This window comes from Colletotrichum costaricense, assembly GCF_030867565.1.
Source record: "Colletotrichum costaricense strain IMI 309622 chromosome Unknown Scaffold_1.1, whole genome shotgun sequence".
In the NCBI taxonomy this organism is placed as follows: domain Eukaryota; kingdom Fungi; phylum Ascomycota; class Sordariomycetes; order Glomerellales; family Glomerellaceae; genus Colletotrichum; species Colletotrichum costaricense.
Window position 1 is genome coordinate 3,649,208 of NW_026848230.1, and position 27,660 is coordinate 3,676,867.

General features: G+C 53.5%; 11 protein-coding genes across 11 annotated transcripts; 4 read left to right on the plus strand and 7 right to left on the minus strand.

Moving 5' to 3' along the window:
- Positions 1–413: 413 nt before the first annotated feature.
- On the minus strand, positions 414–3,569 carry CCOS01_01263 (thioester reductase domain-containing protein; the record flags this gene model as incomplete). Its single annotated transcript, XM_060449459.1, has 1 exon — positions 414–3,569. The coding sequence occupies one exon, from the start codon at positions 3,567–3,569 to the stop codon at positions 414–416; it is 3,156 nt and encodes a 1,051-aa protein (XP_060320897.1).
- Positions 3,570–4,987: 1,418 nt separating this feature from the next.
- On the minus strand, positions 4,988–5,194 carry CCOS01_01264 (uncharacterized protein; the record flags this gene model as incomplete). Its single annotated transcript, XM_060449460.1, has 1 exon — positions 4,988–5,194. One exon carries the CDS (start codon positions 5,192–5,194, stop codon positions 4,988–4,990), a length of 207 nt encoding a protein of 68 aa, XP_060320898.1.
- A 1,312-nt stretch (positions 5,195–6,506) lies between these two features.
- Positions 6,507–7,772, minus strand: CCOS01_01265 (uncharacterized protein; the record flags this gene model as incomplete). The annotated part of the gene is made up of 2 exons (XM_060449461.1): positions 6,507–7,532; positions 7,599–7,772. 2 exons carry the CDS (start codon positions 7,770–7,772, stop codon positions 6,507–6,509), a joined length of 1,200 nt encoding a protein of 399 aa, XP_060320899.1.
- Positions 7,773–8,528: 756 nt separating this feature from the next.
- Positions 8,529–9,622, plus strand: CCOS01_01266 (uncharacterized protein; the record flags this gene model as incomplete). The annotated part of the gene is made up of 5 exons (XM_060449462.1): positions 8,529–8,613; positions 8,670–8,826; positions 8,906–9,357; positions 9,414–9,478; positions 9,560–9,622. 5 exons carry the CDS (start codon positions 8,529–8,531, stop codon positions 9,620–9,622), a joined length of 822 nt encoding a protein of 273 aa, XP_060320900.1.
- A 263-nt stretch (positions 9,623–9,885) lies between these two features.
- On the minus strand, positions 9,886–12,533 carry CCOS01_01267 (onanonoxo-7-onima-8-eninoihtemlysoneda; the record flags this gene model as incomplete). The annotated part of the gene is made up of 4 exons (XM_060449463.1): positions 9,886–10,675; positions 10,737–12,061; positions 12,116–12,212; positions 12,346–12,533. The coding sequence occupies 4 exons, from the start codon at positions 12,531–12,533 to the stop codon at positions 9,886–9,888; spliced, it is 2,400 nt and encodes a 799-aa protein (XP_060320901.1).
- A 717-nt stretch (positions 12,534–13,250) lies between these two features.
- CCOS01_01268 (aminotransferase class I and II) lies at positions 13,251–14,755 on the plus strand (the record flags this gene model as incomplete). The annotated part of the gene is made up of 2 exons (XM_060449464.1): positions 13,251–14,166; positions 14,226–14,755. The coding sequence occupies 2 exons, from the start codon at positions 13,251–13,253 to the stop codon at positions 14,753–14,755; spliced, it is 1,446 nt and encodes a 481-aa protein (XP_060320902.1).
- A 126-nt stretch (positions 14,756–14,881) lies between these two features.
- CCOS01_01269 (carboxylesterase) lies at positions 14,882–17,205 on the minus strand (the record flags this gene model as incomplete). Its single annotated transcript, XM_060449465.1, has 4 exons — positions 14,882–16,423; positions 16,480–16,589; positions 16,663–16,912; positions 16,972–17,205. 4 exons carry the CDS (start codon positions 17,203–17,205, stop codon positions 14,882–14,884), a joined length of 2,136 nt encoding a protein of 711 aa, XP_060320903.1.
- A 1,103-nt stretch (positions 17,206–18,308) lies between these two features.
- On the minus strand, positions 18,309–19,844 carry CCOS01_01270 (tyrosinase central domain-containing protein; the record flags this gene model as incomplete). Its single annotated transcript, XM_060449466.1, has 6 exons — positions 18,309–18,464; positions 18,548–18,663; positions 18,726–19,202; positions 19,263–19,338; positions 19,399–19,561; positions 19,621–19,844. 6 exons carry the CDS (start codon positions 19,842–19,844, stop codon positions 18,309–18,311), a joined length of 1,212 nt encoding a protein of 403 aa, XP_060320904.1.
- Positions 19,845–21,671: 1,827 nt separating this feature from the next.
- Positions 21,672–23,204, minus strand: CCOS01_01271 (major facilitator superfamily transporter; the record flags this gene model as incomplete). The annotated part of the gene is made up of 4 exons (XM_060449467.1): positions 21,672–22,223; positions 22,282–22,864; positions 22,930–22,963; positions 23,021–23,204. The coding sequence occupies 4 exons, from the start codon at positions 23,202–23,204 to the stop codon at positions 21,672–21,674; spliced, it is 1,353 nt and encodes a 450-aa protein (XP_060320905.1).
- Positions 23,205–25,064: 1,860 nt separating this feature from the next.
- Positions 25,065–25,807, plus strand: CCOS01_01272 (uncharacterized protein; the record flags this gene model as incomplete). The annotated part of the gene is made up of 2 exons (XM_060449468.1): positions 25,065–25,566; positions 25,710–25,807. The coding sequence occupies 2 exons, from the start codon at positions 25,065–25,067 to the stop codon at positions 25,805–25,807; spliced, it is 600 nt and encodes a 199-aa protein (XP_060320906.1).
- Positions 25,808–26,239: 432 nt separating this feature from the next.
- On the plus strand, positions 26,240–26,709 carry CCOS01_01273 (uncharacterized protein; the record flags this gene model as incomplete). The annotated part of the gene is made up of 2 exons (XM_060449469.1): positions 26,240–26,427; positions 26,505–26,709. The coding sequence occupies 2 exons, from the start codon at positions 26,240–26,242 to the stop codon at positions 26,707–26,709; spliced, it is 393 nt and encodes a 130-aa protein (XP_060320907.1).
- Positions 26,710–27,660: the final 951 nt, after the last annotated feature.

Here is a 27,660-nt window from a genome sequence, read left to right on the forward strand (position 1 = left end):
AACTATCATCCAAGACCGCAAGACTTCCATGTATCATGTTTATATAGTTCAGATTTGCATTGGTCACTCAAAGAGAGCCAAACGCCGCTGTTCGTTCTTTGATATCTGAACATGGTGGATGGAGTGTGACAGGAAGCTGGTTGTTCTTTGACGCGTAAATCACAATGGGACCATTCAAATATAGCCTCGCTACAAAGGGGGGCGGCTACCAGGCTGGCCCTTAATTAACAAGACGGCGAGCGAGGGCAATCGAACTGTGCCGAACTATTGGACGTCTTACTATGCCAGCAAATGATATGGAAAGAAAACGAAGCTTATCATAACTTGAAATTAATTGTCATATATCAGTCTATGTACAGCATTAAGGTAATAGTCTATGCTTTCCCAAATCCCAAAACAAGGTCTATCAATGTTTAGAACGCCCACTGTCTGCACCAATTTTGCATCAACTCAGGTGTCACGGCCTGCATCTCCTTCATCGTCTGGCTGCTCTTTGTCGTGCGCTCCATTGAGAATTCGACACCCTGTCCCTCGCCCATAGCCAAACCCTGGTAGAAGTCAAGCAACTTGATGCCCGGGTTCTTGTCAACGTCATCTGTGGTCGCCGTGCTGTTCTCCAACAGCTCAACCCACTTCGTGAAGGATACCAACTTCTTGATGACACCGTCACCGTAGAACTCCCTGACGGCCTCAGCCAGTGTCTCCCAGGGTACAGTGCGCGGGTTTACGCCGTGGAAGTAGCCGTTGATCTTCTCCAATGGCACGGGGGCAGCAATACCAGAAACCTCTAGGATGAGATTCGCGATACCTTCAATGGGTGTCCAGTTGACGGTCGCCATGGCTCCGAGGTCACGCGGCAGTGCGCCGAGGTACTTCGAGCTAGCGATGATGGTAGGGAGCCATTCCTGGCGGTTCCATACACCCTCCTTGGATTGCGGGCCGGCGACCTGTCCGACACGGACGACAGCGGTGGGCACGCCCGAAACCTGCGTCGCCTCATCGAGGATGAGAGAGCTGACCATCTTAGAGCGACCGTAGCCGGTGCTCGGCAGGGACAAATCCATCAGCCTCTTCTCCGGCACGGGGCCGGGGCCCTGCCAGGTGTCAACGGTGCCGATAGAGCTCACGAAGACGATGGGCACGTTCTTGGCAGCGCGGAGGGAGAAGTCGACCCAGTGACGGACGCCACGGATGTGCGGCTCAAAGGTCTCGACTGAGATGTTGAAGTTGACGGGCCAGGCATTGTGGATGATGCGGTCTGCCTCCTTCAGGAGACGGTCGTAGACTTCCGGCCCAAGGCCGAGATTGCTCTTGGACATGTCGACGCAGAGGAATTCTGCCTTCTTCCAGGTGGTGGCGAGGCCGCGCTCGGCGGACATCTTGACCTGGCGCTTGCCGCTGTCATCGCTGCGGTTGAGGCAGACGACCTTCGATACGGCGGGGTTGTGTTCCATGAAGTCGAGGAGGTAGGAGCCCAGGGCGCCGGTGGTGCCGGTGACGAGGACGGTCTGACCCTTATCGTTTGGCGCGGGCTTGGAGCCAGCACTGCGTTTGGGGAGGTCGCGGGTGTACTTTTGCAGCTGTGCCTCCATGGCGTGGATATCATGGTTTTCACTGTCGCCGTTGCTGTCTGAAGAGGTGTTCTTACTGACGCGGTCCATGAGGTAGGCAGCCAGCTGGCGAGGGGTGGGATGGGCGTAGATAACGCGAGTTGCGATGGCATCGGCGGTGATGTTTGCGCCGGCGGCCTCGAGGCCCTTGCGGAGGAGACGGGAGGCGTTGATAACCTGCATGGAGTCGATGCCAGCGCTGAAGAAGTCCGAGTCGGCGGAGAGGGCGCGGCTGCCGAGGGTCTGCTGGAAGAGCTTCTCGATGGAGTCGATCATTCCTTGCTGGGAGGAGACGTCAATGTTGACGGACAGGGAGTCGGCGCCGTCCTCAGCCTTGCTATACCACGCGTCAAGCTCGTCCTTGTAGAGCTTGAGGGCCATAGGTCGCTGGATGGTGCCCTTGCCGGCACGGGGGAAGGGCTTCTCTGGGTTGGTGACGCCGATGAAGGCGCGGCCGATCTGGCCGTGAGCGACGGTCTCCTTGTTCGCCTTGACGACCAAAGGCCAGACGTCGTCGATAAATTGCTGGATGTCATCCTCGGAAGTCAAGGGTTCGGTGGGTTCGAGGATGAGGAAGGGCTGGAAGCGCATGGCGCCGGCGACGACGGCGCCTTTGACTCTCGCGTGACCGGTGACGATCTCCTCAATGGTGACAGGATTGAGCTTCTCGCCGTTTGAGAAGACAATGATGTTGTCGGAGCGGCCGTAGTACATCCAGTGGTTGGGCAGCGTCGGGTGCTTCCGGTACAAGTCCTTTGTGTTGTACTCGTTGACATCGGGGAAGGTGTAGAAGATGCCCTGGAGGGGGTCCGCCTTGTCCTTGCGAACAATGACCTGCTCGTATATGTCCTCGTCCTCACCGCTGGCTTGGCGCCAGTCAACGCCAAGTCTGTCCGAGTCGACGATGAACCACTGCCACAGCTCGAGGTTCTTCTGGAAGTAGTATGGTAAGGGGGCCGCCTCAGTAAAGGCGATGACGCTCGAGACGGGGACGCCCTCCTTGACGAGCTTGTCGCCAGCGCCGCGGGCAAGGTTGCCACCACCGAAGTTGACGCGCTTGAACTTCTGGAGCGCCGCGATGCCCTCGGGCATATGGGCCATCTCTTCGAGGATGGCGGGAGGCAGGATCACGTTGTCGATCTTAGCGTACTGGGCAGCGTCGATAACGGTCTGCGGCGTCAGGGGCCGGTCCGTGAAGCCCAGCGCGACGGGCCGTCCCCAGTAGATCGTGGCGAAGGTTGACATGTAGCAGCCGGCGGCGTGGAAGAGGGGCATTGGCAGGAAGAGGCGGGTACCGTGCATGATGGATTTTACGCAGTTCTCGGAGCCCATGAAATCGGGGACGTTGTGGAAAGCGTCGGCGACAGACATCATGCCGACACGGGCGACGATGGGCTTTGGCAGACCTGTGCTGCCGCTCGTGTGCAGGACGACGACGGGGTCATTTTCTGCCTCTTCGTAGGTCTTGTTGTAGGGGAAATGGGGCACCTCGTCGTCCGAGAGCCATGCGTCTGCCGAGCTGACCATAATGGCGCCCATGGGGCGCTCTTCCAGCAGGGGCTGGATGACATCCTTGAAGGACGAGTCGAAGCAGATGATGTGGCAGTCTGTCTTCTCGAACAGGTTCATCTGGCCTTCGAAGGAGTTTCTTGGGGAGATGAGGAGGGCCTTGTATCCTGCCTTGATACAGGCGATCATAATAATCATGTAGCGGGCATCGTTGGGGCCGATGTAGGTGAGGGTTGGGAAGCTTCCAGGTTCGGGCTTGCCGCGCTTGTCGATGATTCTCTGGGCTATCCGGTTCACCGCGTTGGCGATCTGCTTGTAGGAGATGGGCTTCCAGCCATCTTGGGGGTTGGAGGAGCGGGGGACGGAGATGAACTCTCTGTTGGGTTCTGACTTTGCGACCTCGTCGAGGACCTGGGGAATCAAGCGCTTTCCGTACTGGGGCTGTGCCATGCTGAAGTAGTGTAATGCTGAAGTAGTGTAATGCTAGTTTGTCAAAAGTGAGATACTAAGTTGGTATCGTATGGTAGTGTTTCGAGGGTTGAAAGTATCAAATGGTATAAGCTGTATTGTGTTGCAGTTGTAGACGATAGTCAAAAGGCTTGTGAGAGTGGGATATGTATGAGTGTGTGGTCTCGAAACCCAAGTTCACGGGGCCAAGCCAGAGTGTTTATATATTCAGAAGAGAGAAAGCTCTGCTCCATTCTCTTCTGAGCTAAGGTAGCAAAACATACTTTTGGGTCCAGCATAGTTCTGGCCCCTAGCCATGCATCGGCATTTTCTCATGATGCTCAAGTCCGCACACCTACTCAGCGAAGAAGGACATAGCTCGGCGAAGGAGTTGAGATGAAGACGTCATGTCTACATGGCAGCAGTTCCACCGTGCTGCAACAAAGCCCGGGACCGTTATCGGCCGGTCGGCGCTCAAAGGTGTACCGGCGCCGCGAGTGGAGCAACGCTGAAGTTGGGAGGAGGGAGGAGGGACAAGGAGGGAAGAAAAGGCTTGTTTCGAGTTCGTTTATTGCCCATTGCTGAACTAAGCCGGGTCTCTAACGTAGGAAGATCGGTCGTCCTCTAGGGGCGAGCCGCGAGCTAGTGTAAGGTGTCACCGGTGTGTGCGGTCTTTGCCCACATTGTGTGCTTGTCTTTCCTCGCAAACTGCCAGAAACAGGTTCCGGTTTCTAGCGGGGCACGTACGGGCAGTGTGGGGCGAAGCGGACGGAGGAGTTGAGGACGGAATTCGGCCGTCAAAAGGGGCATAGAGGGGGGCGAACGGGGGTGGTGAATCTCCTGCGCTTCATCCATGGACCATGGGCCATGGGTATTCTCGCTCGAGTCCGAACTGCAGTTTGCGACTGCGAAACCGTACTTCGGGTGGCATTCACGGCATGTTGAAGACCTATTGGATGGGTCCTCCTTGCTTCACACTCGTAGGTCCTCCGTATGAGAGTATAGTCATGTACGGAAAGATATCAAGAGAGCAGGTAGATCTCTTGACTGACTTCTTTCTCATAGGCGCGGGCTCGCCGTTGACGAACTGGGCAGCAAACCGGCGAGTTTTGGGTCTGCCTGGCTGGTCTCAGTCTGGCACCCCCTGACAACCCGGATATGCCTCACAATGACAGGACTGCGTCTGCAAGATTGCAAGAGTGCCTCAACATTGCAGACGCTACCGTACGCGTGTGTGGGGTGGAACGAAGTCAAGCTTTGATGCTAGGACGGGCCGTGATATCCGCTTTTTTCCTTCGGAGGGCTCGGAGAGACATTGGTTTGTGAGAAGTGCGAATGTGGGAACTCGATCCAATGGCTGTGAGTTGTATCCGTATCCATAGCCGAATCAGGGCCCGATCTCTTCGCATCTTTTGAGTTTCTCAAGCTTCTACTGGCCTGCTCGTTTGGCCTAGGCATCTCCACAGCTTGTTCGAATCTGAAGGAGAGTGGCGCCGCAGTCTGCAGTCTGCAATCTGCAGAACAAAGGGGGACGGAAAGACGGCTAGCCCGACCAGGATCAGTGATCTTCTGCGAGTATGACTGAGCAAAGCTTGAAAAAAGCGTAGGATCGCACTGGAACGGAACATTTGAGGCGCGGCGGCAGGGCGGGCGGGAAGCGGTCGGCATTTGGCGGCGCACGGGACAGATTAGATTGCAGATCTCCTCCCTTTTACCTGGGGCCGCTGCACTAACTTCTCTCCATCTTAACTGGTTCAAAGTAGTCGTGATTTGTGGTTGTGTCAGTGTGTCTGGTGGACTGGGACGAAGAGGATCATCAGAGTTGGGGCCGGGGGGAAGAGCTTGGCGTCGAGTGGCGCATACGTCAGCAGCCCATGACCTCACATCTCACTCACACAAACTCACTTTTCGCTGTGACTTTCACTTGTCCCTTCTCACTCTCACTTTCACTGTCACAACACCCACACAAATTGGGTGAAGGATTTTTAAAACCCCGCAAATCTCTTCGACAGAAGCTTCCAATTCGTCTTCTAGTCTGAACTTGGCAAAAGACCCTTACTACGCACTACATCAAATAAGGTAGCACTAACATGCTACTCTGTTACGCTGATCACTGATCGAGAGACACAGACACGGACCGGACATCGGCATATTCACTTCATAGCGCCGAGAATCCTTCAATTCCTTCCGCATGCTACACGGGGATATCGCACTTGTCTCGTGCCGCCTCGGCTTATCTGACTATGTGAGCAGTATACTCTGAATCTTCACTTGAGTTGAGACTCGTAAGACTCATGAGACTCGGGCGCATCTCTCGGCCGGGAAGAGACTTGAACCATTCATAACTTCACATAGCTACCCTAGCCACTCACTAGACTCATCCCATCTCATCATCTTGCGTCGTACTCTTCCCTCCCGTGCTATCTGTCATCAACTGCACCTCTGGTCTTAACTCCACCCTCGTTCTCGCATAGGGCGACCACTCATACTACGAAGGCACTCATCCGGGAATTGCAGCCAAGACCCATCACTAACTCCGGGTGAAACAGCACCTTAAAATGGACGGCCGCATAAAAGGTCCTCGTCGCCTGTCGCGCTCTGGCCCTTCCGTCCCTGGTTTGTTGAACTAACTGGCTCCCTGGGAAAGGTCCGGTTGGTGGCTTCATCTACTCCGTAGACTTTTCTATATGCATTCGATGCATTGAAACAGCAGAGACCCCTGGCAAGGCCCCATGCGAAGATCTCTCCTCTTCGAAAAACCGCCTATATCCCACGACCGACGTATCGATGAAGAACTTGCTCTATTGTTGAGCTTTGGCACGTCGCGTGTGTGCCCACATATCCACAAAAGATCTTGCCATGTTGTTCAGGCAGTTCTCGAGGCATCGATTTGGAAGACTCGCAATATCAAACAATACCTCAAGTAGGCAAAATAAGTAGCTAACTCCGACTGCTCACGCTGTCGTAATCACTCCTCAAAATAAGAGACCGTGCCTCCCACGCCGCAAACAGCATCTCTGCAGGAACAGGAGCAAAGATGATGATGCCAACAATCTGCCCAAACCCCCAGTCGTCCCCAGCATACTCACCTCCCATGTTGCTCGCCGCCGCCGCCTGAATGCTCCTCAGACGGAAGACGCACCACAGAAGCACGCAACCCAAGAAAAGCGGGACGAACAGCAGCAGAGCCTGGACCAGACTCTGACTCGCCCACGCCCGCTCGACGAACTGTCGTGTCCGTGAAAGAGTGACGGTTCGCTGGCGCTCCTTGCCAATGTACCGATCCTGCGTCTGCAGCCTGCGGACGCCAAGCTCCATGGCATGCCACAACATGAATAAGAAGATGAGTAACGAGGCCATCATCTCGCATACGGCGAGGGCCCAGTGCTCGCTGATGGTGAATTTGGTGACCTCGCCGAAGCACATGTTCCGGATTCTCTCCCACTCTTCATCCGTGACGTATGTTTTCCCATTGCCGCCTTTGCCCTCGCCAACGCGGACCGGTGCCCAGTTGTGAATGCACTGCGAGAGGAACGGGTAGAAAAACAAGACGCAAACGAGGGCGAAGAGCATCAGACTAAAGTCCCGTCGTCTCTGGTCTTGCCGCATTTTCCTATTTTGTCGCGCCTGTCTATCGCTCTCCGGGTGGAATAGTTCCAGGGGTAACAGGGCGACTGGGTACAGCAGCGGCAGGATGCAGACGACGGAAACCGCAAGGGCGATTTGAGCTTCGTTGGCGCCGAAGCCGGCTGTGGATATACCGAAATCCTTATTGACGAGCATAACTATCGCTGCGAGCTCGATGGCGATGGCAAAGTAGATTGCAAACTCGAAGAAGGCGTCAAAGCCGGCTTTGAGGACGACTTGGAAGAACTCTGCTCTTGGGCCATATCTCTGTCGAATCATTATGATAAGGGAAGCCAGAACGAAGCCTAGGGCTAATTCGACGGCATAACCGATGGAGACCTGTTGTCCGTCATGAATCAGTACTGTTGAAAAGCAAACGGTGTGAGATAAGTGAAGCGTACTTACCCCTATTCCCGAAATGTCGGGATTGGCATCGCCCCAGATGGCACCGCATATCTCTTCTTTGCATCGAACAAGTTCGGTGATGTTGAAGCTTGTCGCCGATTTAAGCTGATCAATGTAGAGATTGAAGTCGTTGAGGTCTTTTAAGCTGGCGCACCGTTCAGTCATGTTGACCATGAGCTCTTCTGTGTAATCTTCTTGAGGAGAGAACTATACAAACGCAGTGATCAAGGGAAGAGCTTTGGGAACTATGCGTTGTAGACAAAATCTGAGAAAGTCGACGAGCGAGCATATAAGATAGAGGGCAAGGAGAGTGATGTCCCGAAAGGGAAGAAGGAAGTAGCATTGTCTTCCAAATCATTGCCAAGACCTCATCTTAGCTGCTTTAGAACTCACGTGTAGGCAGCCTCTTCAGATTGCAGACGAGAAGCTAGTAGAAAATATTCAATGCGCCTCATGTCTGAGTGCTAAACAAGCCACTCAGCCTGGTCAAGCAGGCAATCTTGGAGAAATCATTATTTTCCTGTGTCTTTCCCGCCGAAAGCATGTCGTTAGGCGTTCCTGGCAAACTGAGTCGCGAACTGATCATTCCAATAGTAAGGCTGCCAGATGAGCATGAGGTAGCACAGTCTCATCCATGAATGTTCCTACTCAATTTGAAGACTCAGGTGCCTCTAAGTAGTAGGTAGCGATGCTTTCTAAACAGATAAAGACTCTTAAAATGCTCACGGGCAGAGTTCAAATTCTCGACTACGCGGTTGCTTTGCAGATGCACTTCAGGATTTCCAAAGCAGATGAACTTTACACACACTTCTTTACTCCCCTCTCGATTTCACGATGATAATTCTTTTCTTGACTGGCCTCTTCTTTGCCTGGTTCGCCTGTGCTGCTCAGGTACCTCGTCTTGTGACAGTAAATATCAACAAGGCAAACATGACAATGACTGCTACCGCGATTCAATCCGGGGCTATTCTCGGCAGGCAATTACGAGACCCGAACATCTGCGGCTATGTTGCGAGTAAGTAGATATTATACAATTGGATGTTTGGGGTCACGCTGCTGACTTTAATTCAGACAAGCCACTCGCATGCCCAAACAACGGCTCTTGCAGGACCGACAAGGACAGCTTCATCGGATGCTGCGATGAGAAAGGCCAGAGCTGTTCAATCTACACTACATGCTTTCCTGGGCCGCAGAAGCCCACACCAGCGAACTCAGGTACTTTGATATGGTAAGTTGCTACATGCACTTCTTATGAATATGTAAACGCCAATATGATGCACAGAGCTCTTCTAATATGATCTCTATAGTACGGGAACAGAAAGTTTCTGCGCAACACTCACCTGGCCTGGAGGCAAGCAGACGGCCTTCTCTTGTGCCACATCACCGACGACGGCGCAACTAGACCCCACACGGACATCAACACGCACTCAGGGAACCTCACGGACATCAATACGCACTCAGGGAACCTCACGGACAACCTCTAGTCTATTGCCTTCGACGGAGGCGTCCTTTTCTGCGTCTTTCACTTCCTCTGCTGTCAGCCCTACCTCACGGCCAACCGGCGCTCCGTCAACACTCTCTTCGCTGATCACTACTATCTTCCCACCCACCAAGACTTCAGGTACATCTCCAGATAGTCCTCCGACCACCGATTTTACAACCGAAACATCTCCTCCGTCATACAGCCCACCTCCAGAAGCAACCCCGTCTACATCGGACAAGCCGCCAGCACCGCCACCCGGAAGCGGCATAATGCAAGGTAATACTACTTTCTACCAGCGTGCCTCGTATCAAAATTTGTACTGACAGCCCAAGATCTTACAAATGAGCAGCGGGTAGGTGTAAGCGTCGGCTGCGGATGTGTCGGTCTCCTCTTCATCGTTAGTGTTATGTAAGTGCCTTTTCTCAAACAACCTTCGTAGATACAGCGGTGGTCCATATTTCTCTAACAATAGACCTAGATGCTGTACTTGTGGACCGTGGAAGGGGGGAAGTACACCAAATCCGCCAATGACGGCGTCTAAATACTCGGGGATGGGGCAACTGGTGCATCCTGGTGGGACACCATTGCATACAAGCTCTAGGGAGCTATTGCAAAGACAAGATTATACGTTTCTAGATACTTCGTATCAAGGAGGACATAATGGAAGCAGACATGAGGTGCCTGCGCCTGTAATACCAAGTCACTAGATCAAGAAACAAGCTGCTTCAGATGGTCCCAGGGCTGTTGCCACACTTTTAGTGTTGTAAGTTACACATCTACCTCATTCATAGTACATCTCTGTATTCAGACAAGGGACTTCCGCAACAAACTCTCCAACCTCTCGATATCCTCCTGCTTCGTCGTCTGACTCGTCATCACATAGAGTACATTTCCAAGAACTCTGCTATGGACGTTCCATCTTTCACCCTCGGCGCCATGCTCCCCTTGAAGCAGGGCACTTTGAAGGTTCGCGGCCGCATTGCTCGAGTACCCAGCACCCTCACTATCCTGTAAATGAATAGCAAGAACAGAACCCAGGGCCCATACACCATCTACCCGATCAGCCTGCTTCGAAACCCAGTCAACAAAAGACTGTGACCAGACAGACCAGGCCTCAGCAGAGCTGCCAGAGTCTACCTGGGTAGCGCCTGCCGTCACTGAAGCTCCCCACCCGTTCGTCTTGGCCCAGTTCCACTCCCCGTCGCGGTCAATTCTCTGGAGCTCTCGCAGCGATTCGAGGGCAACTTGACATCCGACCGCATGCGCGGTATAGCTGTGACCATGGAGCAACGCGTCGCTCTTCTCGTCGCTCTCAAAGGCTCGGAAGATGCTGTCGGAAGCTGATGTGGTGCAAAGGGGTACCAGGCCGCCCGTGAGCAGCTTGGCGTTGCAAACGACGTCCGGGTCGACGCCGAGGAATGACGCGGCGGAGAAGCGGCCCAGGCGGGTGAGACCTGTGAAAACTTCGTCAAAGACTACTGGGAGGCCGGTCCAGGTGTTCTCGTCTGCCGCTGAAGGAGACTGCGTTGCCGTTCCGAAGAGCTCGGGGTGCTGTCGGACGACCTTGACGAGAGTGCTTTGGAAAAGAGGATCGCTGCGTTTGGAAATTAGTTAGCAAGAAATGCTTGGTCACACAAAGCGTTGTCTGTACTCACGCCATAATCATGCCTCCCGCTCCAAGAATAACGGGCTCCATAACCAAAGCACCAAATTTGCGCCCCTGGTCCTGGAGACGACGCAAGACGCTAACGATGTACTCCTCGTACACCTGCGCCTGTCCCGCCCTCTCCCTACCGTCGACATCAAACACCGCAGATAAGCTCTCAAACTCCTGCCCAGCACCCAGCTCCTCCTTTAGAACACCGGGAACCCGGACCTGCCACTTGCCGTCCTTGCACATCACGGAAGGGTACTCGAACCAGAACCCTTTGCCGTCATACCACTCCACCTTCTCGTTGAACACAGACGGCTCCGTAGAGTCCATCGCGCCCATGGTGTCGCCGTGGTAGCTGCCCCTGAGGCCCAGGATCTCGAGCTTGTCGCTGGCTTTCCAGCCGTAACGCACCCGCGCGGCGCGGAGGCCCATCTTGACGGCGACTTCCATGCCCGTGCTGCCGTTGTCCGAGTAGAAGACGCGGGAGAGGCGGGGATTCCGCAGGCCCTGAAGCAGCGTCTGGGCAAGGGCCAAGGCGGGCTCGTGGACGGCGGAAGCGAACATTACGTGTCCGTAGCGGCCGGCGGCGTAGGAGGCTGCGAGGGTGAGTTTCGGGTTGGCGTGGCCTAGACCCTGCGTCCACCAGGATGAGGACCCGTCAAAGGATGGCTGCAGAAGGGCTTGGTCACCGGGTTGTTGTTGGCTCTGGGGGACGAGGGTTTGAAAGTTGTCGCCGTGGGCCGAGTCAATTGCCGTGATCTTGTCCGGTGTCAGGCCCTTGTGTTGTGTGAAGGGGTACCAAATGATATCATGCGCGTCGCGAGACATGGTTTCCAGACGGGCGATGCGGGCGAGGTGGCGGGCGTGTAAGTGGTCCAAGGTGTCTTTGATGGCTGTGCTAGACGACAATTCGGTGTAGTAACGAGACATTGCTGCTGCGTCCGCCTGCTCATCTTTGGCACGAGTGGGCGGCTGTTCTACAGCGGTGACGGGGATGCCGTGTCCGCGGCGGAAGTAGTCGGCCAAGTAGGTGTCGTTCTGGTAGTACCCATCTCGGAAGAGTAAAATGCTTTCGACATCATAGCCTCGAAGCTTGAGGGACTCAAAGGCCGAAATGGTTTGGGAGATACCGCCGAGTTTGGCGTCGCCGATGAAGATGACCGGAGCTCGGAGCGGGGCGTAGAGGTCGGCCTGCGGGGTGCCGGATGGAGCCGGGGAGTGGACACCACCGGCGGTTTCGATGAAGAGCCAGCCCGGCCCATCGACCGCTCGGCTGGATGAGTAATTGTAGATACCTCTTAGTACTTCATTGTCTGACGGGGTCGGCTTTCAGTGAATTGATTAGTATGGTGACAAAGAATGAGAAGATTGGTAGCTTACCTGGTCCGAGGCTGCAGCGGCCAGATGGGGACTTGCTGGAATCTCAAACTGAAACAGCGTTTTCCTCGCGATGCCAGGTGCAAACCTTGAGATATGACTGGGGAAGGGAAGCAGGATTAGCAAGGCCAAAGAGCGGAATTAAATCCGAAGGAGTTCGTGTTTCTGTTTTCTCTTGTGTTAGCTTATGAGTAAGAGATCATAACGATAGTGGAGTTGACTGCAGCGTACACCTATCGTCGGCTTCGGTGGCCGGACCCGTAGAAACGGGTTTCAAGAAAGCCGTCTTGTCCTGCGGCCAGAAGTTGCGGGCCGCGTTGCAAAGGGCCGAGGCGAAGACGGTCTTGCCGACATCGGTGTTGGCGCCATAGATCTGGTATGTCCTGAGCGAACGCCAGAGCAGAGCGCCGACGGGTGCCATTGAGGTCTTTTGGAGCTGGTTCAAGCTCCCATGTGGAATGAAAACCTCAAGAGCGAAGACAAAAGAGCAATTGGTTGGTTTCTTTGAAACGTATTGGCTGTTTGCTCACTTGCTGTCAGAGCATGCACTCCCAAATAGTGACCCAACGAGTCACAATGCCTATTACTAACACCCCAGGTTTACAAGGGAGCTGGAAGAATGACCGAAGAGGACACAGAAGTTAGAACAGGCGGGGTAAAGTATCCGTAATACTACCGTACCTGTTCTAGCGCTGCGGGATTTGTTGTGCCGAGAAACTGGGGCCAAGCGGCTATCAAAGGCCAAAGTTGTTGAGCTTCTGTTGGTGTTAGTGTTATCCTTTTTTTTATTTTCAACGGCGGGTTTTTTGAGCTTTACTCAACGGTGCCATCGGTGGCTCGGCGCGCGGCCAGGGGCGGGTTCGTCCTTGCATGGATCTTGCATCTCGCGTCGCTTTTCGGCTATGCGGGACTTTGAGAGAGATCTTCAGGGCCAGGGCCAGGGGTTTGAAATTCACTCGTTGAGAAGTCGTTTGTTTCTCTACTCCGTACGCCGGACCGCAGACAGCTCCATACTCCACAGTCCCAGTGCCGAGGTTTGATGTGGTTCCCTCCTTCAACTATTACTCCGTAGATACATCCAACAACTCTCATTGGAAAGTCTCTCGGGAAGTATCCGACAACCAAGCTCATCTCAACTATGCCGGCGAGCGACCGTCTGGACAAGGTCTATGCGGCGCTCCTGGCCCGCCGGGAGTCAAAGAGCCAGCTCCGGCGGCTGACCCTCGTTCCGGCCGGCAGCGCCGACTTTTCATCCAACGCCTACCTCTCTCTGTCGACCCACCCCGAAGTTCAGGCTCGGTACCTGTCCCGGATCAAGGCCCACCTCGAGCCGTCCACGTCACAGTCACCGTCCCCATCCCGGATGATTGATGCTGGAGATGGCAGTGCCACTACTAAGCTCAATGGCAACGGCAATGGCAATGGCAAAAGCCAAACTCACAGCGCATCTCTCCTGGGCTCCGGTGGTTCACGCTTACTAGACGGCAACGTGTCTCTTGCAGAATCCCTCGAGAGAGACATTGCCGCCTTCCACCGCGGCCCGGCCGGCCTGCTCTTCAACTCGGGCTTTGACGCCAATGTCGGGCTCTTCAGCTGCGCCCCTCAACCGGGCGACATCATCGTCTATGACGAGCTCATCCACGCCAGTGTCCACGATGGCATGAAGCTGAGCCGAGCGGAGAAGAAGATTGCTTTTGCGCACAACACGGTAGATCCCGCCGAAGCCCAGCAGCAGTGGCCACAGAGCTTGAGCGAGGTTTTGTCTAGGTTAACCGATGGCGAGGAAGGCCGTCTGGTACGCGAGGGACGGAAACGCATCTTTATTGCTGTTGAGGGGATTTACAGCATGGATGGGGACGTGGCGCCGCTCAAGAAAGTGGTTGAGTGTGTTGAACGGCTGCTTCCCCGCGGCAACGGCCTGATTATTGTTGACGAGGCGCATTCGACGGGGCTTCTTGGATCAAGAGGGCGAGGGCTCGTTTGTCAGCTTGGTCTTGAGGATCGGGTGTGGGCTCGAGTACACACGTTCGGCAAGGCGATGAGTTGCTCAGGGGGTATGTTCAATATATTACAGCCCGGGTTCTTCCTCTGCTTAAAGCTTACTCTGAAACAGCAATCATCTTATGCTCCCACATCACTCGGTCATACCTCATCAACTACGCCCGGAGTCTCATCTACACCACCGCCATGCCCTTCACGTCTCTGGCAAGTATCAAGACGGCGTACGACTTCATCGCAAACGGGCACTCTGAACCACTCCTTCGCCATCTCTGGTCCCTCATCAGCCAGACAAACGAACTTTTGCTAATGATGCTGGAACGTCACCGGCCTGATAGAAACCTGATGCACCTGGCACCTGGGAAGCCGAGATCGCCCATTATACCGCTCTTCACATCGGATCCTCGGGGCCTGGCACAGCACTGCCAGAGGCGGGGATTTATGCTGAGGCCGATTGTTGCGCCTACTGTCCCGGTGGGAAGCGAGCGTGTGAGGATCTGCCTCCATGCCGGAAACTCTGTCGATGAGGTGGAAGGTTTGGTGTCTGCCATTGAGGGTTGGCTGGTTGCTCAACCGACGCATCAAGGGCAATTCTTTGACAATGCCCTGATAGGACAACCTGGACCGCCAAAGTCGCGGCTTTAGAATACATTTGAGGGTCAAGCATAGATATCAGTGTCGAGTCAAAAGCACAGCTCTGGGCATTGAAAACTGTAACATTGATAATTTTCTCTCCAAGGACGGACATATCTCGACTTTGCTTCTGCAAGCTTAAGCCAAAAGGAACTGCCCGAGACATACCACCACCGTAGCTGACAGCACTCCAGTGATTCCGTACCCCATGCTGGAAGCAGAACCAACCCGAGGAGGTGCACTAGGAGGAGTAGAGTTGGTCCCGTTTCTGCCTCCCATACCTCCTCTGCCTCCTCCCTTACCCCCGCCTCCTCCGGGCGTTGGCATTGTCTCGTTCTTGCGTCCCTTACCGCCGCCCTTACCGCCGCCCTTGCCACCTCCTTCTCCTCCACCATGCTTCGGGGCATCAGGGCTCGTACCGTTCTTATGTCCCATGCCCTTCCCTTTGCCTTTGTCCTTACCACCACCTTTGCCGCCGCCCTCTCCTCCGCCGTGCTTAGTGCCATTGCGTTTGTTCCCATGCTCTGACTCCATCTCCATCTGCTTGCCAGACATGGACTCGCCCATGTTCATACCGGCACCACTACCAGCAGCTGGAGCCTTGGCAGGCTGCCCAGCCGGCGGCGCCGTAGCTCCGGACACCTTTTGCAAATTCACAGACGCCTTCTGCGCATCCGACGCAGGCGTCTCGATGAAGGGAATCATGGGCGCCAACATGGCGCAGTTATCCTGCTGCGCGGCGGGCATGCCCTCCATCGTTCCCGTATTGTTCTGAAACAGCAGCCTCTGCTTCCCGTCGACGGTCCACGCCGCCCACACCGGCATACCCGCCTGGATCTTCGCGGCGTTGGGGTCGAGGCTGCGGACGAAGCTGGCCCAGTAGGCCTGCGTCAGTGGCACGATGGGCGCATTGGTAGTCGAGTAGCTCTTTGGCGGGGCGCCGTCCGTGTTGTTGGGACCAAAGACGCCGTTGAGCTCGACGGTGTGGTAGGCGCCGAAGCCCTGGGCCTCCTGCTCGTCGTCGAGAGGCCCGTAGCGGTAGTTGAAGGTCGTCACGCCATCGCGAGCCATGGCGTCTTGGAAGATTTTCGTGATACAGTGCGCCCTGTAGTCGCCGTGGGCGGTCGCGAGCTGGCGCCAGAGTTTCCCTGAGTTGGGAAAGACCGGCTGCGGCTTGTCGAGATAGGTTTCCTTGAGGAGGGCGAGGGAGGCGTTGCTAAGGGACTGCGTGGCCTGGTTGTTCATGTTCTTGAAGGCCTCCTCGACGGTGTCGGTCTTTTGGGGCACGTTCTTGGTCCCCTCGTCGGTGCAGGTTCCCGCGATGGTGGGGACCTTGAGATATTTCCCCTCGGCGAAGCGTTGCAGCGTCGGCGCCTTGACGAGGTCGCCATCGAGGTTGGGGTTGAACTGGCAGTCCTCCGTCTGCAGGGCCGTCGCGTTGAGGCCGCGGAGACAGGCGAGGGAGTCAGCTTGCTTGTTGCAGCCGGTGGCGTTGGTTAGGCAGTTGTACTGTTCCTGGCCTTGCTCGAGAGTGCGGACGGTAGCGACGGAGACGGATTCCATAATGGCTCCCTTGATCAGACCCGGGTCGTTGTCACCAAAGGCCGCGAGAAGCATGGCTACTGAGGTTGCGCCAGCAGAGTCACCTACAGCTACCATCTGATCGGGATTTCCTCCGAACTTGAGAGGTCAGTCAGCAAAGGGGTGGTAGGAGAGAAGGTTGGAAGAAAGCTCACAGCAGCGGCATGTTGCTTCAGCCATTTCAGCCCTTGGATTTGGTCCTTGAGGCCGTTGTTCATACTCGCGCCAGCCTCCACCTCCTTGCTCTGCAAGAAACCATAGGGCCCTGCAGTGAATATTAGCCCCTTCTCTGCGACTTCATGATGCGGTGCGACATGTATCATTGTTCAATCACATACCAACTCTGTAGTTCACCTGAACGACTAGCATGTTCCCGAACCTGGCCAGATCGCTGCCGTTGAAGTTGGCGTTGGAAAGAGACTGGAACCCGCCGCCTTGGATGAAGTACATGACTGGCAACTTGGACTCCGGTGTCGCGTTCGATGGCGCAAAGATGTTGACATAGAGACAGTCTTCGTCCGTCGTGAAGCGCTTGTTCGGCTTCATGGTGAAGTCGGAGGCACTTCGGGCTAGACATATCGGGCGGAACTGGCAGAATCGTTAGCAAATCAAAGCCGCTATCCCACACCTTGGAAAAACGTCTTTACATTCGAAGCATCGACAACATCAGTCGTGTTCGGGGGATCAACCGGTGCCGCGAACCGGAGCTGACCCACAGGCGGCGCAGCAAACCGGACGCCCAGCCAGCGAGTCGCACCGCCCTGCTCGGCGACTCCTTGGAGTTTGGTGTAGCCAAGGTCTACAAGCGGGTCAACCGCCTGGACCCGGCCGATGATTGCGGCCGAAAGAAGAGAAACGAGGGATTTGGTTAGGGAAGGCATTATTACAGAAGTGACAGACTTAGATTAAAATGATAATAGGAACAGACTAAACACAATCATCACCAATAACTAATCACAGCCAAGGAGAGAATTCGACCATCATCCGAAGAAAGAGACTGAGCGGTCTTGTCATCTGTTATAGGGTCATTGGGACTGAGCTTGAATTAGACCAGACCAGACTGACAGCCCCGAAACCGAAACCAGACCGGAGTATTTTGTTGACTCGAGGGCCATCCTCTGCACCCGGCTTGCCAGCTTCGAGGGCTTTTGAAAGCTTCTCCGGACTGTCCGCAGGTTTGGAGTTTGGGTGCGGGGGTTTCAGAATCGGGTCTTTGAAGCGAACTTGTCGCGAATGTCGTGTTCCAGAACGACGAACTCTATTCGGAGGAAATATTTCAAGATGGACATATGATCCCCAGGCAGGGTTCTCATTCTCCGTAGCCGAGGGCAGAAGAAAGCACCCCTCTTTACCATGGCAAGTCTAACAGCACCCTTTAAATTGCCGCGGTCATCCTCCGCGGCCGGGGTATCATCCGCACGTTTAGAGTTTTTCGTCGCAACAATACCCTGTTTCCCCTTTTCACGCCATTGCATCATCCATGCTGCTCAGATGCATACTCTTTAGGATGACAAGATTCATAAGATGAACGCTCCTTGGCAGACGGTTTCAGTGGGATCGAATAAGACGAGATGCTTTTCTCTCATCATGTCAGCCACTCTTGACTCTGCATGTTCTCCTAGACCGCTTTAGGAAACGTCGTATCATTTGCCTTGCCGACTGCCTGGTAAGTTATACATGAATCCATGACACCGCAATCTTCTATCCACATAGGTTGCAATTGCGACGGCCGAGGTTGTAGTCGCTATCCGTTGGGTGTGCCATTCCGATCTTTCGGCACCAACCGGCCGTTCGGCGTGAACCATCCAATCTATTAGCATGGCAGTATCAATGACACTTGGTGCAACAAGGCTGTAGTCTGTATATTCAACGTGACCAGATAGTTGTACAGGGGTGCTATTTACAGCTGAATTATGTACAATAGAAGATGATATAGAGATGTAAGTTGTTTGGGAGGTAATTGTTCATAAAGCAAAGTCGCTTTTTACTCGTAGACATAGCAGAACGGAGATCCTCCAACAGTGTTCATCAGGTCTCTGAGCTTGGCCGATCCGCCAATGGGAGCAATGTCAATTAGATCATCCAAAGTGGCGTTCGCGCTCGGCGGGTTATTTTGCAATGTCCTGGTGCCAAAGATATCCTTCAGAAAAGCAATTGTTAGTACTTCCTCAATTAGGATGCAAGTAAGACTTCAAAGCTTCTTTCATGGGGGTTCCGACATACCTGTCTGTTGGCAAAGTCAAGCATCTGCCAAATCCAGTAGACGCGGTCGATTTGGGCGTGGTGCAGGAAGAAGGCGGGCTCGCCGGGAGAAATGAAGGGATCCGCGCCGGGGTCGCCTATACGCAAAGTCAGTTGCCGTCGAAGCCAAGATGTGCGCAAAAGTCTTTTAAAAACTTACCTCCTATCGTGTAGTGGCCTCCTCCGTGAATGCCTACCTCGCTGCCGGGCGTATACCTGTCATCACCCTGCATAACCGCCTGGAACCACTCAATGTTGTCGTTACCGAGGATCAACTCGGTGGTATTGCGCAGCGAAGAGTATCGGGCAGCAATATGCTTGTTGAGGTCACGCTTCAGGCAGCGAGGGTGGTCATCTGTCGGCTTATCGACGGTCAGCGGCGTCGTGGTGCCGTACTGCCACAGCAGCCGGGGCCCGACGTGGACGACCATATCGGAGAAGGGTCCGGTCTCGACGCAGCCGCCGCCCGAGCCGGGTTCGAGGATGATGGTGGTGTTGGTGAAGCTCTGGAGGAGGTGCATGCCCTCGTGCTCGATGGCTGCGCCGTTGCTTCCCATGGAGGTCTCCGAGCCGTCGAAGACGGGCGACTTAGCTGGGTCTTCAACGTCGAAACCCCATTCCCAATAGGGGAAGGTTCCTGTTACGCGGGCAATTAGATTGGAGTTTTAATCCTGTGGATGAATGGAGAAGTGCTAACCGGTGTAGCCGCAAACGTTGCGGAGGTTTTCCTCGTATGTCCATGTGAAATATCTGTGCCAAAGGAGGAAGTTCGCCTGGATAGTCCCACTCAGTCAGCCCCATTGAATTTCCGAGTAGTACCCGTCTTGACATACCGTAATGTGAATCATTCCAGTCTGGTTGAGATGGGTCAGAACAAAGTCGTCGTATAATGACTTTGCAGACGGAAGCTCCGTGGAGTTCAACAAATTAGGGGATGACTGAAGGCACTTGACCGCAGCGACGTACGCCTTGCGCTCTTCGGCAGGAATTGTTCTCCTGAAGACCCAATATCAGCACGCTGTGATCGAAGAACGGGGTCATCGTACATAACTCACCATTCTTTCCGTACGCGCAGCTTGTCGGGCGTGCAGGTCGAGTTGATACCCATCCGCTGGTTCAGCGCCTTTGAGGCCTCGAGAGCCTGCGCTGAGAGCTGGGTAAGGGCATCGCCGTTGTCGATCGCCGTCTGCGTAAAGTTGTGGGTTGTGGTCTTGGCAGAGGTAAGGGCAGCGTTGCCGGCGGCAAAGAGGAGCCAGACGCAGTGCTTAAGGACGGCCATGACGTCTGTTACTGGATGTTACTGTAATAGCAACTGTAACCGGATGAACAGCGTTCGATACCACAATCCTTAAGCTTTTCTGAGAAACGAGATCCTTCCGCGGAACTTGAAGCCGGCCATCATAGATTATATGTTTACTGAACATGTAGGGCAGAAGGAGAATATTTAAAGGCGGCAGGCTGCCGTGGAGACTCGGAGAGAGTAGGTATCCCTTTTCTAGATTGCCCATCGGAGCCGATATTCTCAAGGATTGTTGTTCTCGGTTAGGGCCGTTTATCCATCTTTGAGGGAGGCTATCGTGTGTAGCATATTGGTCGAGGCCGGCAACAAGATCCATAGAATACACCCTTACCAAGCTTCTGCAGTTCCAAGTAGATGGGATGCAATGGGATCGGGTGAACTATTCGCTAGGTTCTTACTTCTCAAACAGGAACGAATATCCATCAAAAAAGTTGGTCCGAACCACGCACCCACGTTGCATGACACCCGCCTTTACAGGCTTCCAGAGCGCCGTTGTTCCAAACGGGGCAGCTCTAGAGCCAAGATGTTGGCGTGGCCAATCGGGGTTGGGATAGAGATGGGACCTTTAATCTATATCGGCTATCAACATTAAAGTTAAATTTAGCATTGCCACATTTCGGCCCACGCACTGGGTGCGAGAAGACTAAAGAGTCGACAACATCCCTTCCTCTGTGGCGTCGTGTCAGCAATGACAAAACTGGGCTACGTGACCATGGTGGACGATGCTCTCTCCACAAACAGATAATCGGCTCCGGGCACGTGGATCTTGATCACCACGGGCACCACTTACACAGTAGGTACTAGAATCTGTCCGGCTCCCGTTTTATTTGAATCAAGAACTGGGCTGTTCTCGTTCATGGTTGTTGTTGGTATCGGTGTCCGTCCACCATGGCGGGGTGGAGCTCAGGCGAGTCAGATTTCAACAAATCCATCAAGCTTGGGCGGATCCGGCCTCGGCAGTTGTTGAAATGATTCAGATGAAGCAATAAACATGCTGAAATTCCTCCGAAAGTGTGTGGTCTAGCTGCGCAGGGCATCTTTCCAAGTGAGGAACAAAGCTTACCAAAATGCACCATGATGACGATCATGCTCTTTACAACTTCGTGGTGACTATACACTTCACATCTAGCCTACTAATCGTTCTCTATGCATCTCGAACCTTGCGTGCGATCCTGTGAGCCACGTGCATTTTAGCTGACACCCGCACGACCCAAGCGGCTAATTATTGCTTGGTCACTATATGTAACCTTCCTAAAATATTCGTTCAGTCTCAAATTGACAGTGGCGTGATGTTTATCAAGAATGCCATCGGGGCCTTGAACCTTGTTCTTGCCGGGAACGCGGCTACCGGCACCACGGCGCCTACTCCGACTCAAGACGACTATGTAGTATTATCTACGCCTGTCAAAGTGACGAGCCAAGCGCTGCCCAATTAACTGGTTTCCTAAACGGAAAGGGTCACTTCTTTTGAGCCCCTGCCAAGTCGACTAAGCATTCTATCACGTGTCGCTGAATCGCAAGGTAATGTCAGCTTGCAATGCAACTCTGTTAGAGATTGTTTTTCAGATTGGCTTATAAAGTGAAAGCTAGCTCAGGAAATTGGAATCAGTCAGCCGCGCCCTCTCTCGGGTTCGGTCTGTTGCGTTCTAGCGAAGAAACAACCGTCGTGACTGATACGATTTGAATTGTGTGAGAATCTTTGCCAGCATACGAGTACGTAATTTGATGACTGAATATATACACTCAGCTTTATATAATATTGTATAGGTTCCTCCTTCTTCCTTCCACCGTTACCAATGAGGAGGCTCAAACCTTGACAAACCAACCTTTGCCAATCTTCTTCGTCTTGACTATTCGCGCCAAGGTTAAGAAGAATGTTCCCAACATCAAGCAGCTGCCAGCAAAAGCCTGGGCGCCGAGGTATCGGCCGCCGGTAGCAGAGATGATGGCACCGGCGATTGGATTGCCGGTGAGCACCGCAAACGCAACAATAGTGAAGACCATCCCGATGCGCGTCCCTTGCTTGCTAGGGTCCGTCGTCAAGGCGCTGACGCCAGCCGGGAAGAGGGCCTGGATGGCGTTACCCGCGATGCCGAAGAAAATGGTCCAGACATAGAGTCCCGATGGGGACTTGACAGCGATCCAGCAGTAGGTTAATAGCCCAGAGATCAGAGCCATGGGTGTGAAGACTGTGATTGTGCCGATCTTGTCGGCGAGGAAATTTGGGCCTAGACGCCCGATGAAGCCGATGCCGTTCAGAACCAGTAGGAGATTCAGCGAGTCCGTGTACGAGAAGTCGAGCTCGTCTCGACTGAAAGAGGCCAGGTAATAAAAGGCAAAGTACACCCCCATGAAGGACTGGACAAATTCAAGTCAGCGGTGACGTTCAGTTTCAACAGGCGAAAGATGAACTTACAAAGAACCCCCCCGCAGTATAGAAAGTATACTCCAGTTCCTTGAACGACGCCAAGTCCACCATCTTGCTCGCTTTGCGCGGCGGTATGCGCGGCTTCAGAAAGATGAACCCAACTGTCAGCGTCGCAAGCTGTATGAAGCCAAGCGTGCGCATAGCCCATGGAAACCCAACCTGCGGCAGCAACTGTCGAACCGTACTCGGGAACACCAAGCCGCCTGACGCGCTTCCTACAGCCGCCATGCCGATGGCGATGGCCCTTCTCTTGTCAAAGTAAGTCGATAGCGTCGCTAGGGATGGGCAAAACACCAGACCGAAGCCCAGGCCTACGCAGACGCCGTGCGAGAGGAAAATCTGCCAGTACTGCGTGCACCACGACGTTGCAAAGATGCCGAGCAGGATGAGAAAACAGCCGGAGAAATAGAGATGGCGAAAGTACCCTGCATCAGTGAAACGGCCGGAGAATGCGCCGATGAAGAAGAGCAGGAAGACTTGGAAGGATCCGATCCATGAAATGTCTGACGGTGGTCTCTTCAGCTGCTGGACGTAATATGTCTGAAAGACGCCGAAAGAGTTGACGAAGCCCCTACATTGCCCGCCATGTCAAACCACTTCATCTTCAAGGTCCTGTTGCGCTGTTGTCTCACTCACCATGTATCCATAAAGATGAAATGCGCGCTCAGTACTATGATAACCGCCCGTCAGCTCCACTCCTTCAGCAAAGGCAGCATCTCATTCTCACCGGCCATCCAAGCATTGTATCCCCCGTCAGGCGGCGGCCCGGGATCCGCAGTGGGCGCTGACGCGATGCGGCTCAGCACGCGCCCAACGCGGCTCCCTGTCCGGTGCGTCTCTTCTCCTACCAGACCACCTTCGTTCCGCGACGAGTCGGACCTCGTCTCCTTTTCTATGCTGCTATCCATCATCACAGTCTGTTGTTGGGCGACATGCGTTCTGATGTCGAGAGGGTGGCGTCATAGACCTGGATGGACATTGATCGTGTGTGTTGTGTCCTGGGAATAAGCGGTTTTTCATTCCCGTATGCTAGTCATGGCGGGGAGCGCGCAGCTTAAAGACTCTGTTTGAACCAGTTTCCTCGCGCTTTCGCGCTTAGAACTAAAATCCCTTTTCTCCTTTGACTCATGGGCAAAAGTCCCTAGTTCGTCACTCAGTCTTTGCCGAGGTTAGGCGGTGTGTGTGGTAAGGGTAAATGAATAGCAGCGCCCCGCGAAACTATTACTTAGAGGCGGCAGTGAGAAGTTGAAACTTGACAATTAGTCATTGAGAACTACAATTGGCACCGCTCGGTGATTGACTTATTCAATCTCAGTAGCAAATTTCACACGCCCTTTGGCGCCCTTTGGACCGGAACCGCACGGCGAGCCAACCAGGATGCCGATGAGTTGCCAGGATATTAAGCCAACTCTGTCGGAAATGCGGCGGAAGTACCGGGGATCCTCCCGTTCCCCGCGATCTCTTCCGAACTAGTAGAATTGGTTGTCCTTTGGCTGTTAGTTGGACAACAGTTTCGCAACTTCGTACGAGCCTTAATCCTATACTACATCTATTCTCACGGATCTGATTAGAGTCGGTTCAAGTTTCCGATGTTTATCATTGCATAATGCAAGTAATTGACTTCTTTCCAGGGCAGAAAAATAGTAAACGACTGTAATGAACTGAACGCTCGCAAGTATTTTTGCTCACATAGCCGCAAGCTGACTAACACGGTCGCCCACTCCGCGGAGATGCATCTTACTTCGACTTCATGTCGTCGATGGCCGAGGTAATAGCAGCTTACATTTCTCTGTTCCAATTACCTAAGGCGATCTGGTCATCATAAGACACTTTGTCCACATGTCCAGCGACGTTTTCACTAGAAAGTCATAGCTCCCATAATGGGTCGCTGTAATTTTGAGATGAGAAGAAAGCTCACAAGATGACGTGTAGGGGTGCATCATCAGCAAAGATGAGACGACCCCCGCCTGAGAGGTGATACATTGAAGATGAAATTTCAGCACATGCCACCTTGGCTAGTGAGTTACCGCTCATACTGTGCAGTCTGTTGATTTCATGATTACTGAGTCGCAAGCAGCGTACATCATGATGCGACTCACTGGTTGATGATTTTGGCGAAGGATATCGCATTAAGTGAAGGCGTTTACGCACCAAGTCGGATGCCCCACAAACTCCATGGACATTTTCATGATGCAAAGGAATAAACACAATTGAGCAGCTGCGCCAAGGCCGTAGGAGAAGCCGCATTCGAGTCCGTGTTGGCCTTTGACTTTCAAATACAGAGCTTCTCGCTCATCAATTCGCTTCAGTGAGAGTTGCACCTTATGTAAGAGGGTGGTATGGGCGACGCCTGGTGTCACGAAAGGGCGAGCCCGTCAAGAAAGCGAGAACAATGAGGTCTAATCCGGGCTTCGGCAGACAGCCTTGGCTCAAGTCGCTGAGTCTTTCAAGGGCTCTGTATCGTTGCCAGACTGGGACTTGCGCAGGATGTCGCAAACGGCTCTTGTGCTTCGCCAAGTGCCCATTGATTGTAGCTGATACTATGAATTCGTATCACGAGCTTCTTCGGTGAGCCAGACGCTCCCTTCGAATCAAGAATCAACTCTTTTCATCAATTTTCCAAGACAGTCTGCCTTTATGCTCATATAAACCACAAAGTGAAACGTCCGGCAACGTGGACCAACATGAAGAGCTCTTCATTTCTCCCAACTGTAAATCATAATTCTCATGTATCAACGTCCTGCATCACTCTTTTGAGCTCCGCATAAATCATGCATTCTATCAATCTTTACCTTCTTCTTACACATACCTTGATCACGAGCCTCCTAGCTAACCCAGTCCCCGTCACCAACCACACCTCCACCCCTAACAACGCCCGACGATCCTACTTCACCCCCGTCCGCGAACCCGAAATGTACCCAGTTGAATGCCACGACGAAGCCGAATTCCGCGGCCACGCCGACATTGAGCCCAAATTGTTCTTCGAGGGCGTCTACAAGTTCTGCCAGCAGCGCTACGACACGACGCAGGTCCTCGACGCGAGTGACGACCCGACGAACCCCGCTTACCACGACGGCAACGGCCGCCTGGCCCGCAATGCGAGCTGGCGGTACCGGGACTGGCACGGAGTCAACCACGACTTTAGAGTTTGGTGGGAGGCGGGCTGCAGGGTGACCGTCGGGAAACAGAGCGTGCAGCGCCCGTTGGGGGAGGAAGGGGGCCCCGTGTGGACGCCGGGGTGTTATGAGATCATGGGGTCTACGCATTATGAGTGTGAGTTTTCTTTATTTTGGGCAACCCCGATTGTCGTGGCAATCTACGATTTGGGGTTTTTGCCAAGGCGTGTTTGCGAGTCTATCTTACTTATGATCACGGATTATAAAATGTTACTGACGCTCTTATTTTCTGACATGTAGGTAAAGGCAACGGCGGTGTTGGTGGAAGGAAGAAAGTCGGCTGCCTCATTTACGAGTATAAAGGGGGAAAGGGTGATAATGACGACCCGGCGTCATGATGAAGAGCCGAGCTTCGTATTGCAGGACGACGGCCACGATGAGCCATGTGAACTTCCAAAGATGGCTTGGTCTTATGGACTCATGGGGCAGATTATCTGCGAGAAAAGGATATAGTTGACAGCTCGCGTTGATGATATGGCGCGTGACGAAGCGCAACTGCGATATCCCTGGTACGGTCAGAATCCCCAGACAGCCCGATACTCTATATATCCCTGTTCTCAGCCCGATGGTGGTGCCATTGTTGGATCAGCGTACATCGGACCCTGAATGACGTACAATTGATTGCAATTCTCATGGGGAGTTTAAAAGGGAATGATGGCCCGGGCATGATTTCTTGTATTGATGTTACGTAGTTACGGGACCCGTGCCCATTTATTCCGCCACACGCTGCGAATATCAAGAAGCTGTCAAACATCTCAATATACGTCACAATGGATACGCTTTTCATGAAGGCAGTGAGCATTAAGGTGCCTGACTCCCTCGCAAATTTCATACAAACCGATCCGTGGGCCGGTAGACACGCTCGTGCTACTTCTGTCAAACAATCACCACCCACTATCAAGCAAGTTCCAGCGCCAGCGCCCGTAGTAGCGAAGATGGAGCAACGCAATGAGACACGGTAAACCAACCCTTTAATAGTGCAAAGCAAGGAGACGGAGATTTTCAGAACTTTCCATGCTGACAAATAGCGGTCAGACTAAACAGAAACCTCTCCGAGGAGACCAAAGACACGAATAGCTCGGGAGGAACGAATCGAAGCAGCGGCGAGAGCGCCGGTGGTACTCGCAGCAAGGGCAAGCCAAAGGGAGAGTTATCATCCACGGTAGATACTCTTCTAAACAAGGCACTGGGTTTCGGAGCTGCGAGTGAGGCTGAGAAGAAGAAGAGCGGTGCTGCTTGAAGGTTTCGAAGGGGCGGGTACGAAAGTATGATCCATGTTTTGAAGCGTTATTTTGTGTAGTAGATTGTGCTTGATGCTAGCGAATAGCATATTTGTTTTGCTCGAATGATTGTCGTATATTCCAAGTGAACTTCGAGATGTTAGCACGATGGGAGGGTTGTTCGCGCCATGCTCACATCCTGACCCAACTGCGGGTTGAACATGGGTTGTCTCTCTACGTCCTCACCGCTGCTGCATCGACGAGAACGCGAACCCTCTTTCCCTGAGAGCGAGGAAGAGAAACCTAAAGGCGTATCTATCCCACATAAAAGCAGAGAAGCATGATATGCAACCCACGCCGTGAACCCTAGGCTTTCGGAGCTTTCCCGCGCGATCCAGGCGTCTGGTGCCCCCGCTCCCAGGACCCCGCGCTACCCCGCAACGTGACGCCACCCGGACGGCGCCCGATGCTTCTCCGGGATAAGCATATCTGCAGCCGGCTGATGTGCCCGACATGGGTACTGATAGCGTTATTCAAGGTTCTATATATATTTTCGACTACATGTATACAAGCGAGAAGAGAGAAGAGAAAAACAGATCTGGTTCTTAGTGTCAGCCTATCTGCCAAATCCTCCCACCGCTGATTTGGAGTATCACCCCCCACAAAGTCCCGGTGATGCCGTCGGCGACATGAGCCGAGATAAGATTATGGGTTTACTGATAGATCATACCCAATTTCGTCGTGTAGGGACTCATCATTGGCGATTCTCAGGGCTCCAAAAGATCCAGACTACCAACCAATTGAAAGATGGCACGCTGCATAGATGATATTCCATCAGAACCGCGCAGTCTTGGTACATACGAGAGTGATACGTCGGCTTGGATAGCGGAGTATAATGCAGCCATGAATCCATCAAATACCGTGGAGGAATTACCTTCTCCAACATCTTCCCAACTTGCAAAGTAGTTGTA